The sequence below is a fragment of the Artibeus jamaicensis genome, unplaced genomic scaffold, assembly GCF_021234435.1.
Source record: "Artibeus jamaicensis isolate MK-2021 breed Jamaican fruit bat unplaced genomic scaffold, CSHL_Jam_final contig_402, whole genome shotgun sequence".
NCBI lineage: Eukaryota > Metazoa > Chordata > Mammalia > Chiroptera > Phyllostomidae > Artibeus > Artibeus jamaicensis.
Genome location: NW_026521818.1, coordinates 6,756,166 through 6,772,283, shown reverse-complemented (window position 1 = coordinate 6,772,283; position 16,118 = coordinate 6,756,166). Strand labels below are relative to the sequence as shown.

Below are 16,118 nucleotides of genomic sequence, written 5' to 3'. Positions count from 1 at the left end.
ATCACAAAATTAAGGCCAAAATCTGTTTGTAGGAACAACAAATAAAAGGATAGAAAACAAATTTAAATCTAAAGACATCTACTAAAAGAGACATAATAAAACTGTATCAAAATCATACTATAAATTCCAAGCATTTCACAATTCCTTTTGGTCTTAGTTCATTTAAGGTTTATTGTTTTAAAGTATTCCTTTGTCAAGACTAAAATAAGTACTACGTCCATTTTAATCTATTCTGCATTTCCTATTCTGACCTGATAGCCTTTTAATTTTTTCTTCAGCAGACACATTTACTTTATTTACATGGTAATAGTTTCCCAGTTTAAGGACTATATGTGTATCATGCTGAAAGGGACTATGGGTAATTTAATCAACCTGTAGCTCTTTCTAAAGTTAAGGAGCATGCTGTAAGTGCCTAGATTAGCAAACTGACTTTTAGACAATCACTTATGTTTCTGGCTTGATTCTGTGATACTGCCACCCTCTTTACAACTGCTCTCTGGCAAACTGTATGTGTAGCCACTGTTTCTAAATAGAAAGTAAAAGAAAGGTTTTCAAAACATTTTTCACTATAAAAACAAGGGTTGAGAATGAACATAATGAACTTTGGGACCTGAAGAGCTACAGCTTACTTAGGGCAGGGTAAGCTGAAGTTAATGACAACATATTCCGCTTTTGTGGACTTTAAAATTGTTTGGCAATGGTGTACAATGTGCTTTAATATGCTGGTCTTTCCTCAGCAGCTGAGTAGACACCTGAGTGCTTACTGAGTTTAAAAAGTCTTCTTTGCATTGCAGAAAGGGCTATAAGGCTTGTAATCTATACATCAAAAACTTAAAAGATGTTTGTATTCTTTACAGGTTCTTTTACTAAAAGTACCACATGGTCTTTTTGAAAATGAGAGAGGAAGAAGAGTGAATCAAGTGAATATGCTATGGATGATATTCATATTTTTGTTGCCATACTAGAAAGCCCAAGTTCTAAAAATGTGTACCCTGTATCTGAGATGCTCTCTTAGGTATCACAGCTCCAGTGGACTGGATGAATGGCTGTTGGCTAAATAATACGATTACTGATATTAAAAACCATTAGAAAAATGTAAACCACTACACTCTCTGGATCATATCCACATGATTTGTTTTTTACTTTAATTTTTTTCTCTACATATGAGTTATACCTCTCAGTTATCATTTGTTCATTTCTAGACATATGTACGATACTGTGAACTTTTATTAAAATATACTGAGTAAATTAGAAATTAATAGTTATCTTTGCATCACAATAAATGTAGTTTGGCTTAGAACTTGCATAATTACACAAAACCAATGAATCTTTTGTAAAAAATGAATTCTACATGAATTCATTATAAAGTAATATAAAAACTCTGTATTTACCTGTGGTCCTCATTTGTAGCTATCAAGCTGGACACATTCCGTAATATCCCACCTCCACTTTCAATAATGGCTAAAGTATTTGTCTGGCTCCGGTAAGTGAGAGTGCCAACCAGAAATGCGAGCGCACCATCCACAGCACATATATCAGCTTTATTCTCAGTGCAATGTGCTGACAAATTCCATAAGGCACTCAATACGCTTTTAAGGGTTGATTCCTATTAAGAAACAAATTACATGTCATCTAATTAGAGCTGGAATGTGTCTCTCATAACTTCTATGTTTACTTCTATTGACTAAATTTTTATTTTTAAAAATCTCCCTCACTGCTCACCCTTCACTGGTAAAGTATTAGGAATTCCCCATTTAGGAAAAGTTTCATTAAAATAACCAATGGAACTTAACTTACTCATAGACTCATACAATACACAGAAGACAGTATTAATGTAGTAACTTTTCTGAAATACATTCTAAGTGTTTAGATGGTGTGCGCATGTCTTACAAGAGCTTGTTAGAATACAAACAGAACTGATGTAAAAGCTGAAAAGACAACATGAGGATGACAAACTATAAAAAACCCTCTCTGCTGATATCTAAACCATATCTATACTGATATGGAAAGATAGCTAAGAAGTGTTATTAAATGAAAAAAGCAAGTTGCAGAGCAGTATGTACCATATTCTGGTTGTATAAAACACATATATATTTACATGTAGTTGATTCAAGAGTAACAATACAACTTATTACAAAGAAAGCACAATTGAAAACCTTCAATTCTTAAAACTCCCAAGTAAACATAGTAATTTCAAAGCCAGAAATCCCTGGCATACAATACCACAGTAACCTGTCAAACTGTAATTGCTACAGAAACACTCTGTATATACAATTAAAGATTATTTGGTCAAAACCTGCCATGGCCCTGATGCAAGTCTTCCCTCTTACTACAAGCCAAACAAGGAATAAACACCTATTATAAATCTACTCTGTGCCTATTGAAATCAGAGGTGCTCCAGAGGACAGAAACACAGCAAACTGACACACGCTTGAAGGCACCAACAATTTACTTTGGGGAAAAAGAGATACAAAACTACACTTCAATGAAACAAAGTGCTCTAAAGGAAAGAAAGTGTCCACCTAAATTTAATCAAATAAAATATTTCATGGAGGAGAGCAGCTTAGTAGAAGACCTGTACACTCAGACAGTTCCTCCTGGCAGGGGAATTATAATGAGGAGAGGCATGGAAGTGGGAATGAGCAAGGGGGTACTGAAGAACAGAGAGAAGATGGAGAGGAGATCAAAGTTGGTTCTGGGGAGTAGTCAGAATTAAGGTCAGAGAGGCCAAAGAAGGTCTTAAATGTCACGGTAACCGACTGTGATATTCTCTTCATCAGGACATAAATGAAACAAGCTAGGAACAGGTCTAGATACTATTTATGAGAAGGCAGGGGACAAGTGCTTTCACCAATACCAATCAAGATTGGAGAAGGATAAGAGCTCAATTTTATGCTTGACATAATGGCAGGACATTCGAAGTATCCTGAGAACAGGAGGAAAAAAAGCAAGAGTGTAGAGGAGTGTGAGATTTTATTCTGTAACTGGCCCAGAGGGAGAGTTGAAGGTAGGGAAGTAGAAGTTGCTCTCTACAAGACTCAGTCCAGGGATGACTTTTGTTTCAAAGGGTTACAGTTAGTTTAGGGGAAATGAAGAAATGGCTAGAGGCTGAAAGTGCAGGTGGTAAAAACAAAGGGAGGAGCTTTAATAAGGTGTACCATCAAAAAGTATCAAATATAGGTGTAGGCAGACAATAAAAACCCAAGTTAATATATAAATCTAGATTCTGTTAGAAGCAAAATTAAGAGGGACTGAAGAAGGTATACCAGTTAAGAAATGGAGCAAGTGATTTGTTTAGGGTCTGGGTTGTTACACAGCAGGAATTAGAAGTAACAGTGAATTTTTTTAAATTTCCAAAATACTGGGCTTCCTATAGGTAGTTGTGGCATCAAAGGCTTTCTTCTCTCTATGCATCAGAGAAGACATAAAGGACAATAGTAAGGCACTAACGTCTTTGAGTGAACAGCAACACTCGGGCACAGACTGCAGGTGAAGGAAAGGTTCTGCCGTGTAGAAGAGTAAGAGCCTGCTGAAGTGAACATGACAGTGAATGAAGACTATAGCAGGTAGTTCAGATTCTCTTGGTCACTAGTAGTAGATGAAGTTGAGGAAAAGATGAAGAATTGAGAAAGAGAATGTTAATGACTATTGCACTGAATGTAGAAAAAGAGGGAACAAATCAATTTTAATACTGCTAACCAGAAGCAAGCCCAAACCAGAATTGGGTATATAAATTTCTAAAGGTTAGTTTTATTCAAGATTGGACTTGCATTTGAAATTTATATATGAGTTTAGGGAGAGATGATCTTTAAAATACTACTCTTCCTTTATAAGAACAGAGTATTTCTTTCCATTTACTACGGTCTTCTTTTATGTTCCCCGGGAGGATGTGTTTTTTAATCTAGCTTTCTTGGGTTGTAGCAATTAGTTTGTATGTGAATCTCTAAGGTCCTTTAAAGATAATAAAGTCCTGAACCACTCAGGAGCAGTACAAGTTCCCATAATATATACAAACCATTAAACCTTTCTGAAAATATGCAGGTTTGATTAGGAGCCTTCAAGTGTGTACAGTACTAATTTCTTTGTATAACTTTACTGAGGTGTAATGAGAACAATAAACTGCGCACATTTCAAGTGTGCCATCTGATCACTTTGGATGTATGTGTATACCATGAAACCATCACCAATCAAGATAACAAACATATATTTCATCTCCCCAGACTTTTTTTGCAAAAGAAGTATTGTAATTTTGTTTGCAGATGACACGATCTTGTATATAAATAAACTCTAAAGGCTCACCAAAACATTGTTAGAATAAACAAATTCAGCAAAGTTGCAACATACAAAAATCAGTTGTGTTTTTATATACTAACAATAAATTATCTGAAAGAGAAATAAAGAAAAACAATCCAATTTACAATAGGATCAAAAGCAATAAAATACTTAGAAATAAATTTAACCAAGAAGGTAAAAAAATCTGTACAATGAAACCTACAAGACTTTGTGATAAAAGAAGTCGAAGGAAACACAAATAAATAGAAAGATATCTTGTGTTCATGGATCAGAAGAATTAGTATTACAAAAGTGTCCACACTACCCAAAGTCATCTATACAGTGAATGTAATCCTATCAAGATTCTAATGACGTTTACAAAATATATACATTTATTGAATCCTGAGAGAGAGAGAGGAAGGGAGAGAAACACTGGTGTGAGAGAAACATCTACTGGTTTGCTTTCTGCACGTGTCTCATCCAGGGACCAGACTTGCAACCCAGGTATGTGTCATTCTCCCAGATTTCCTAGTAACTCCTTGTAATCCACCCCCAACCCAAAGCAACTACTGATATGTTTTCTGTCTTTAGAGTTTATTGCATGAATAGTTCATTCTTTTTATAGCCAAATAGTATTCCATTTTGGATATTCCACAATTGGTTTACCTATTTATCTGTTGATGGACATTAGAATTGCTTCCAGTTTTTGGCCTCCACAAATAATATTGCTGTGACCATCTGTGTGTAAGTCTTTGTGTGAATGTAAATTTTTGTTCCTCTTGGGTAAATATTTAAGGAGTAAAATGTCTATGTTGTAAGGTAGGTGTATGTTTAACTTTTTAAAACACTGACAAATGTTCTCTAAAGTGGTTATACCATTTTACATTCCCATTGGCAGGACATGAAAATTCCAGCTGTTTGACTTCCTTGAAATGCTCCGTCAATCTTTAAGTTTTAACTAATATATCATGTGTAATGGCATCTCATTGTGGCTTTAATTTATATTTTCCCTGGTGACTAACATTGTAGAGTGTATTTTCAAGTGCTTACTGGCCATTCATATCTTCTTTTCCACGGCATCAGTGCAAGTATTCAGTAGTGTTTTAAAGCTATCATTATGCAGATCTTAAGTATATCTGAAGATTTTATTTTATTCTTAGAGAGAAGGGAAGGGAAAGAGAGAGGGAGAGAAACCCAGTGTGTGGTTCCCTCTCATGCGTCCCCTACTGGGGACCTGGCTCACAACCCAGACATGTGGCCTGACTGGGAATTGAACCAGCAACCCTTTGGTTCACAGGCCAGCTCTCAATCCACTGAGCCACACCAGCAAGGGCTATATTTGAATACAGCGTATTATCTCAGTACCAGATACTTAGTTAAATAATTCTTATTTCTAATAATTTTCAGTTGATTTTACTGGGTTTTCCAGGTATAAAAGAATTTAGCAAAATACATAAAATAAACAAATAAAAAACAAAACTTTTTGCTTTCTCTGAAAAGAAAATTTTTAAAGACAAAAAATGCAGACTGTAGTTCTAGGAGGACTGGTTGGGTGGAAGGAAGCCTGCAATGGCCAGACTTGTGTAGTCCTTCCTATATTTCAAGTTTAATAATAAAAAAAAAAGCTTAGTTTCTGAAACAGATACCCCAGCCAGACATACTTCTTCTCATAAACAAACGATTATTTGGGGAATGCTCGTTCTTGAGTCTGATCACTTCTTGATAAGCTGACCGTGAAAATTCGAGGACTTCAGGGGATCAGATCTTAAGAGCATACAGGCAACACTTATATCAGCCATTCTTAAGTGGGGGTGACTCGGTCCTTCCTCCCTTCTGGGGGACTTTGGTAATCTCTGGAGACATTTTTGACTGTCACGACTGAGGGGAGGGTGTACTGACATCTAGTGGGCAGAGACTAGGTAAGAAGGCTGCTAAATATCCCACAAAGCACAGGTCAGTTCCCCCAAAGAATTATGTGGGCCAAGGTGGCAATAGTGCCAGATCTGAGAACCTCTGACTTACACTAGGCCACAGTACCCTCTTTTCCATCTGAATACTCTAGGAGTTTGGAGTAATCTACCCTAAGGATTGGTGAAATAAACAAGTCAGAAATTAGGGACTCTGAGTGGTGGGAGAGTGGAAAAAAAGTATTCTAAGGTGAAATCACATTACAGTACTAAATGTTTTCAAAGGTACCTTTTTAACTTCCAAAGCACATTCCATCAATGCTTTCACACTTCCAACTTCACGCAATGTCTTTTTACTATTTACATCTGCTCTCCAAGACAAATTCCTCAAAACACTTGCAATAACCTGCAAATAAATTCAATGTTAGAATTTTTGCATATGAAATAATTTATACTAGCTCTATTTTTTTTTTTTTGGTTTTTAATATTAGAGAGAAGACTAGAAATCTATTAAGAAATTCCTTTTAAATCCTGATATGGTACCTAAAGGAATTCCTACAATATAATTATTATCCTTTATTCTGGTGTTAATATAATTGTAATTTAAACGTGAAATACTAAACACCGAGCCACAGCTTAAATTAATCTAAATCAGGAAAGTCAGCAGCTGATATCCTAGAAAAACATCTGAAATTCTAGGCAGTACCTGCTGTAAGTCCTCACTCTCCGATTTCAGTTGGGCGACCAGTGCTCTCATGCAGCCTTTCATAGAGCAAAGTGTGGCCTGCAAAAATCAAACATAGAACGGAGGGTCAGTAGCAAGGCAACTGGAGCTGGGCTTTATTTTTCACTATTAAACTTCAAATACAGTTTTAATTGACCCATTTTAATTAAAGCTAATATTTTACTTACAAAAATTTAGAATCAGATTATACAAATGAAGGGCAAATACCCGCCTAATCCTTTGCTATATCTGTTCTTCTTTTGGCAAATTAGAAAACTAAAGTGAAAAAATGATAAGAAATGAGAAGCAAAAGGTTTTAAAGTTAGGTCTCTTATTTGGATACAACCAATATGCACATAACATTTGTATTGGTCATCAGGATTTTCAGATTTTTGCTTATTCCTAGGAATAGTGTTTTATTTTTTAAAAAGATTATTTACTTTCAGAGAGAGGAAAAGGGAGGGGGAAAGAAAGGGAAAGAAATATTTATCAGTTGCCTCTTGCATGCCCCTAACTGGGGAGCTGGCCCACAACCCAGGCATGTGCCCTGGCTGGGAATCAAACTGGTGACCTTTGGTTTACAGGCTGGCACTCAATCCACTCACTGAGCCACCAGCCAGGGCTAGGAACAGTGTTTTAAATATGATTAAATACATTCACTATTGTGTTCTATCTTTGGCTTTTGTTTAATCATAAGACAACCAAATGAATAAGGATATACAGTGGGATATGAAGTACAGGTTTTTATTAGTCAGTGTTTAATAGGAGAGTGACAAAAAGAAAATCAGTGGAAAGTAGTTTGTATGAAAGTAAACTAACTCATACCTGAGATGTCTTAAGAAGTGGATCTTATAAAACATACCTTGTTTGCTACATCTCCAAAAGTCAAGTTTGTCAAAGCCATTCCAGCATATCGTCTTAATGTAATACTGTAGTGGTCATTAGTAAGCCCATACATTTCACAGTCCACTTGCAATAATTCTGCAATGGCCTGTAGTCCCCCTAATTTAAAAAGGGCAAGAGGAAAAAGACAACAATCTAAAATAAAACTAACTGGTACCAAGTTTGTAACTTAAATATTAGAAAAAATCTCAAGAATGAGAATAGTTTAAATTTGTCTTTAGAATTACAAGCTACAAATATTGTTATAAAGGACTTTTGTCTAAGACATTTATAAAGTACAACTGATAACTATTCCATTTTCTGCTGGTTTCTTGACCCTCCAGCCCTTGCCCTACCAAGTGAAATGAGCATTATACTCTATTTACTACACATACACTGTATCTTATCAATGATGAAAGTGGCTATTTTTAAACACTAGCTCTTCCTGAATGTAAGCAGAAAAAGGTAACTTATTTTTATTATTAAGACTTTATATTCTTCATTGTTGCACACTGTGGCCTAATTACTTCAATGTTTTTTAACCTGTTGAATAATTATGCTTAGAAATATTGGTAGTTATAAATGAAACTGCATAAAACAAAGCTTAATTTTTTTAATAAAAAAGAATTGCCTGTTCAATGTGCTACTATAAAGCTACTTACATTTATTTTAAAAAATTACTTTTTTTGATACTCACAGGTGTCAAATACCCACTATACTAGGATGTAGTATTTTCCTTCCCCTTGACCCCCACCACTGGGTATGCTCAACAGTGCCCACAGTGGTCAATACTAGGACAGCAAGGAGAAAAAACAGTGAGAAAGGAAAGGGAAAGACATGGAGGAAGGGGCAGTAGAAAAACAAACAAGAGGCGAAGCAAAATGGTGAGGCAGTGAACAAAAATAAAAATAAAAATGTAAATGGAGGCTATTTAAAATATTCTTCACCATCAATATTAACTAGTGTGGGAATGAGAATATTGTTTTGTCACAAAGAAGTGGCTTAGACAAAAAAAGAGGATAAATATAAACAGACAATTCTTGGATACTGTTAAATCTTAATGGTCAGTTCATTAATCTGAGAGAACCTGTACATTTAATATTGTTTCAAATAATCTACATCGAATAATGTAGAGGAATCTGCAAGTTTGCAAAACAGGTAAAGTTCTATTTTAGGTGAAGAATTCTAGGCCAGGGCATTTAAGTATAGAAAGATTCACATAAATCTTTATGATTAGCAGAAATGACAGATGACTTTAACTGTAGATAAGTGAAAATTAATTTGGTTAAAGAAAATCCAAATATATATTATATTTAGGAAGATTTTCTTGCAACTACTCATAGTGATTGAAAATATATAGTAGTGAACTCCAAATACACCGACTGTCTTTATGGACCTTAAAGATTAGTGCGAAGATTGCCACTGCGCAACTAATTAAAGTATGTTGGACCGTGTAAGTTCAGGGCAAGATAACAGGTGGTCTTAACTTAAACTGGGGAGATCAAGAAGAAGGTTGAGGAAATAATGTTTAGGTTGAGACTTAAATGGAGTGTCCAAAGGGGTGGGGCAGGAATTGTGAAGCATTTTAGGCAGATAGAATAGCATGTGCAAGGGCTGTAGGCCTGAAATATACAGCATGAAGGTTGTAGGATGAAGCTACAAAAATGGCTAGAGGCCATACCATGCAAGACTTTCTGTGCCACACTAAGGACTTTAGGCACAGGAAGGAATAATTTTATGTGTGTTCTAAGTAGATTCTCATGGCTGCAAGATGCGGAATGGATTATGACTGAAGTTGTGAGACAGTAAAACAAAGTTGAAGAATGGAAGACAGGATGGTGGCCTGAGTGGGGATGAAAATAAGAGCAGTGATTTGAGATATATGAGTATTTAAGATGCAAAATTAAAGCACTCAGTTACTGCATATAGGAGATAAAGATAAGGTCATGGATATCTTTGAAGATTCTGGTCTGAGCAAATGGCTTGGTTGGAATGCTATTTTCTGAAAAAAGATCCCCCACCCTCCCATGGGGCAGAGATAGAGATTTGGAGATGGATGAGACAAAAATTTCAGTTGTGGCAGCTCAATTAGAAATGTCTGCACAACCATCCAAGTAAAGATGACAGACGAACGCTTTGATAATGTATTTAAAACTCAGGAGGCAGAACTAGGATTAAGATGTAAATTTGAAAAACACTAACTGAAGCCATGGAATGGAGGATACTGCTTAGGGGGAAAGGAAGAGAGCCAAGGACAGAGCTCTGAGGAATTTGACCAAGCGCTACTTGGATAAAGGAGAGGATATCAGTAAAAGAACTGAGAGTTTTGACCCAGGACACTGGCCTGAAGACAATGCTGGTGCTGATGAGATCACCATATTGTTGAGCATTACAAAACAGACAATGAACAGCAAAACAAAACATGCTAAATTTTGTGCCTACATAAAATCTTGCCTGGTGTAGTGTATCTGTAATAAAGAATCCAAGAACGCACCAAGTGAGCAAGAGTTGAGCATTCTTGTATGGAGAAACAAAAAAATCTTAGAATTTGATTCTGAAAAAAAAATTAAAGAAGAATATAGCCAATGGCCAATGTGAACAAAACCATGACGAATATGGCTAATGAAAAAGGGATATTTAATAGAATATAGGATATCAGATGTAGGAGAGAGTCCTTTATGTTTTCAGGCAAATAAAAAATATGGTAAAAATTCATTATTATTAGAATAAAAAAACAGGTTGCCCTGAGAAAAACTGTAATATTTCCAAGCAATACAAATATAACGAGCATATTCTTAGTGCCTGTGTTAGAAAACAGGGATCCAGGTGGAGCAAATGCCACCCAGTATGGTATCTCAAAATGTTATAGAAAGTAGAGAACCAAAAGCTGCAGATGACATTCGACAGCATCCTTAATTTAAAAAAAGATGATGTAATTTTAAAAGTGTGTGTGTGTGTACCTGACTTAGTCACCATTAGCATGACATGCCTTATTCTAAAATATTAGAGGTTTGACATCAACAGTCTATAGATTGGTGTTTCACAGAATTTTCTGATCAGAAGGATTACCTAAGCCACTAAATAAGTATTATTTCTAGGTTCCCCCTCTGAAGATTCTGTTTTACTAAGCCTGCTTGCTATAGGGCCAGAGAACCTATATGGTTTGACGAGTACCTCTAGTGACCATTATGACCTGGTTTAAGAAACATTAATGCAAATGAGTTCCTCAGAAGTCAGGACTATGTTTTAATCTTTTCTTATATCTGGTGCCCAGCAAATTTTCTGGGACAGAGCTAAGAAATAATAAATTAATAAGTACATCACTAATATTATAGTCTAACACTTGCAGTACTAATAGGAGCAAACTTATATGACCCTGATAGCTGTAGAATCTTCTTGTGTAGACAAGTGACAGTCCCAGCTGACTGGGCTTAGGAATTTCCCCTCACCTATTTGGGACTTTTTTCCTCCTCATCCCTCACAGTCAGATACTTTGTACTATCTCTCTATTTCTCCACAGTCCACAAACCTTGATCCTTCTTTTGTTCCAGCGCAAATTCGGAGGCTAGGAATGAGAAGAAGGTAATCCTCTGTGGCTACGTCCCCGGCAGTCACACCCCAGAGGCCCCATCCTGCTCCTCACCTGAAAGCCCCTGCCCTAGCTCCTGTGATGAAATGCCCCGGGTAGCCTTCCTACCTGAGGAAGGAAGAGGAACAAATACTGAGTCTGCGTTTTACTTTGAAATTCAGATGATTAATGTGTCAGTCCTAGTCTACAGTCCATTGGAACACAGGGACATTTATAGAAAAATCTTTGCATTAGCTTAAAATGGAATTAATTTTCCTATTTATTCATTATTTTTATCCCCTTCCCATTATTACTAGTATTAAAAAACCCCACCCAAACATAACAGTTTCACAAATGTTGCGGTGGTATCAAGGAAAGGAGAACTCCTAAGACTAGAGTCAGTTCCGTAGGAGGCCGAGGGGGATGGTGGGGGAAGGAAAGAGAATCAGGTGGGCCAATGGCTAGGGCCTGTGGGGAGAAAAGCACGGCTGGAGGGCAGGCCTGGAATCAGAAGGACACAGCCTCCCGAAGGAATGACTCTGAAGGAGACAGCACCCATTTTGGCTGTTCAGTTTCTCTGCTTAAGTCTCATGACTTTGTCACTTTTAAGGTAAATGATGAATGACGATGAGGGTGACAGTAAAACGAGGTGGAAGCTGGAATGCAACATAACGTAACAGCACAAAAAGCCAGGGCACAGCTACACTACGATGGGGACTCAGTACGGTCTTGCTTGTGGCACCACTAGAGAGATCCAGTTCACATGAGATGGCTCAGCATGATGCAATTTATAAATACCACATGTGCACAATGAACCTAGAAATCAAAGAAAGACCGTTACATGAAAAATGGGGTGCACAATGCAGGTTATATAAAGAGGAGTGTGTGTGATAACACATACCTAGAAGAGTATTCCTTCCAAAATTAATCAAATGTTTCTGATTTAAATTGGAGCATAATGCTTTTCTACAGTAACCAGTTTTAAAGATAGCATGGTTTTACCATGAAAATCTAGTAAAGTACCGATAACCACACAGGTAAATGAGATTCTTAATAATTCCTTCTGGCGGCCATCAGAAGTGACTGGGTCAGGAACAATGAAGTAGCCCCACATTTCAAATTAATTCAAATTACCCTCCCTGTCAACTGGCACACAGGGTCTTCCTTGGCAATAGGGGCAAGGAGTGGCCCATTAGTAGTTTTTCCAATCTATGGCTGAGACTTTGAAAATCCAAGTTAGTTTAGGGTAGCAGTTTCTGTTATTGAGAAACTTTTCTGGAAACCAAATTAAAATTATCTGCTACAAGAAGGAAGCAACTGGTAATAGAAGTTAGTGGCCATAAATTCCATTTCAACAGTGAAGAAATCTTTAGTATCCTTCTAGATGCCATTAAGAAACATTTTTGTCTTACCAAGTTCATTCATTGCATGTCTATGTTCTTCATCAAATGAAAGTTTCATTAGAACACATACAGCAGGACAGATCTGATGTTCAACAGGAGCTGGCACTGAAAAATAAAATTGACATAAACCAGAATGCTTTGTTTTCTTAAAAGCAATGATGTTTATTATACTTAAAAAATATGTAGGGCTTACCAACATATCCCTAAATATATAGTTTAATGGATCATCGAATATTTGCTTGAACAGATAAATAAGTACTACAAACATGAAAAAAAAATGTGAGTAAAGGCCTTTGCTTAGTTCCATTAAAATGTTTACCACTCATTTGCCCTTAACCAAGTCTTTTAGAATGAGTCCCTTGCAGGTTTATGCTATAACTCAAATAATTTAAAATTACATTCACTATATGAAAAAACAAAAACATTTTGGTATAAAACTGTTCAGTTTAATTTATAATTGCTATTTAAACTATTGTGATGAGTGTGGGTTAGAGGCACATTTCTGCATACAAGTGCAGTAGGGAACTCTAGTACAAACCTAGTGAAGTTTACTTCTTATACCAACAGATACTAGACAGTAAACAAACATTTTTAAAAAGGCATCTGAGAAAATGTACCTCCATATTTAACGCTATGTACAAGGTTTCAAAACTTCTCTGAAATAAAATTTAAAAAGCAAGCATTTTTCAGAATAGTATTAATTTATTCTATTTAACTTTTTTGAGAAGAGGTTATCAAGAACACAAAATGCTAGTCATTGCATAATTGTTAATAGCCAAAGAAAATCTAGAAATCTCCCAGTAAAGTATCTTAACAGATACAAAGGACTGTTTCTTCTGTTTTATTTTTAGGGGAGGGGGGTGAGAGAGAAAGAGTGAAAGAGAGAGGTGGGATAAAGAGAGAGAAACAACTATTAGTTACCTTGCATATGCCCTGATGAGGGTCGAACCTGTAACCTGGATATGTCTTCACTGGGGATCAAACCTACAACCTTTTTGATATATGGGATGATGCTGTAACCAACTGAGCCACCTGGCCAGGGGTGTTTTCTTATTCTTAAAATGTTTTAGATTTTAAATTAATTCATCTTTGTAATTAAGCTAAAAAAAAACTAAAACCTCATAGGTCATGTTCTCACTATCATTCCCCTCCTGGTTTTCAAATCAGTAGGTTAATACACACTCCTTTTCTGTGTGTGTGTTTTTATCAGGTGAAAGGAAGGTCTTACCTTATATACTTACTGCTTTTGGTTCTTGCTACAGGAATGAAGTAAGTTATGTCCCCAAGGGTCCCAACTCCCATGTTCCCTGCTCCTAAGGGAGAGAGGCTGGTGGCCAAGAGTCTCTCCCTGAGTAAGAGCTGAGTGGCTGATCACCCCCAGCAATGAGGTCCCAACACCTGCAGCAGGATGGTGCAGTAGAAGGGCCCTGAGCTGCGAACAGGAGGCCTGGCTTCTGGTCCTGGCCACTTATTAGCTGTGAGGCCACAGGTAAATCTTTTAGTCTTTCTGAGCCTCAGTTTCTTAATCCATAAAATAGTAATGATAATACCTTCCCTTCTTACAAATAAATATAGAAGATAATGGCTTGGTCACTACTAGCTGAAAAAACTTACATTAAAGTTACTTTCCTGAACTTTATCTATAAAATGAAAGAGACAGGCAACATAATTGCTCAAGTCTTTTCTAGATCTACCATGCTATGATTCTGTACGTCTCTCTTGATTTCCTGTTCTTTTTTTTGGCTGCATAGCAGTGCATATAACATTTTCCTTTGCTAAATTTTTCTTAATTTTAGACTTTAAAACAGACTTAAGCTTTAAAGTATGTTAGTGTTGATGGCTAATATGCATTTCTCCTTCCTATTCATAGAGACAAATACTAACTAAAAAAGTTTTAAAAAAAACTTTTACATTTGTTTTGTAACACACGCTATAATGTACACTATAGGGGAACATACTTGGATTTTTGTCCTGGTCCATGCCTTGTTCGTGGGCTTCCTGCCACTCCCAACAGGTTTCACAGTAAGCTCGTATCTGTTCCAAAAGATGAAGGACTCGGATTTCACGCCTGCCTCTCTTGTCATCAGGCTGTGAGTGAATGATGTTGTGGAGTGCTGCACTGGCCCTGGCCCGAGCCTCTTTACTGCCCCGGGAATTTCCCAACAACACAGAGTCTTTGTCATTGCCATGTAAAAGCTGGATGAGGAGAGGAAGACATCCAGACTGTCGCATGGATATACAGCTGTCTTGGGAGCTAGACATAGCTAGCAAAGTTCGTGACATATCATCCTTATCATGAGTACCAAGCATTGACAACAATGAATACACCATTTCCACCTGTGGGCCAAATGAGTTTAGAAACAAAATTATGACTTTAATATCCAAAAGCCAATACCAATGAAGTGATGAATGGGATATTTATTGTAACTTGTTAAAAAAAAAGCAAAAGAAATATGTTCAGGATGAAGTAATGAATGTTATTTCAAAATCTATATAAAATCATCACCAATTTATTTATATGAGTAAATAACAGTAGTGGTAGTATGCTGTGCTGAAAGAGAAAGTTGGCTCTTACACACTTAAATTGCTGTTTGTCTGGACCTCTGATTATAATGAATGAAAATGAACTAATTTCACTCATACATGGTGAGGAATGTGATCTATCTAAATTCTCCGCACAATTAAAAATTTTCACTTTTTTAAATCTACAGCTATAAGGAATAAATATAAAACATTTTTCAACAATCATTATTCACTAAGTGCTGGTTCTTGGCAATCACTAACCCTCATCAGATTATAATTATAACAGTATTGTTAAAATTCTAAGACTTATCCTTTACACATGTAAAAAAAATACTTCTTCTACAAAGAAGAATGCCATGATCACACACAGAGTACAAGGCCAGGATTCTTATACAATTTTTTTTAAAGCAAATCCTAAGCATCAATTACTCTCTGACAATAAATTCTAAGGATAACAAGCAGATTAGAAATAGGAAACAGTACCCTGTTATCTTGGACTATGATCAACTTCATTTTAAAGATTGAGGTTAACACAAAAAAGTAGAGGCTATTATATAAAGAATGCGTCATGTCTATAAATCAGTGGTTCTTAACTACTGGCAGACATTGGAGACATTTTTTGTTTCCTCAATTGTAGGAGGAAGTGCTACAGGTGTCTAATGGGTACAGATCATAGATGCTGCTAAACATACTATAACACAACAAAGAGTTATATAGCCAATAGTGCTCAGGCAGAGAAACTCTAAATGTGTAAACACACGCACACTTAGATGTAATCGTGATAGGAAGGTGGTGTGGAACTGTGGATAAATGGGCTTTTATCCAAAATGGGCTTTTGG

General features: G+C 36.3%; 1 protein-coding gene across 14 annotated transcripts in view; it reads right to left on the bottom strand.

Annotated features, from left to right (window-relative positions):
- APC (APC regulator of WNT signaling pathway) overlaps positions 1-16,118 on the bottom strand; it is a 158,189-nt gene that overhangs the window by 7,584 nt on the left and 134,487 nt on the right. For 10 of the 14 annotated variants that reach the window (XM_053665347.1, XM_053665341.1, XM_053665342.1 and 7 more), the window contains 7 exons: positions 14,715-15,093; positions 12,766-12,861; positions 11,429-11,482; positions 7,766-7,905; positions 6,886-6,963; positions 6,469-6,585; positions 1,392-1,606 (listed from right to left, as the gene is read on the bottom strand). In XM_053665347.1, coding sequence (XP_053521322.1) covers positions 1,392-1,606; positions 6,469-6,585; positions 6,886-6,963; positions 7,766-7,905; positions 11,429-11,482; positions 12,766-12,861; positions 14,715-15,093 — 1,079 coding nt within the window. Of the gene's footprint in view, positions 1-1,391; positions 1,607-6,468; positions 6,586-6,885; positions 6,964-7,765; positions 7,906-11,314; positions 11,387-11,428; positions 11,483-12,765; positions 12,862-14,714; positions 15,094-16,118 lie in introns of those variants that run through there. The other 4 variants (XM_037167037.2, XM_053665348.1, XM_037167040.2 and 1 more) reach the window with 4 other exon arrangements.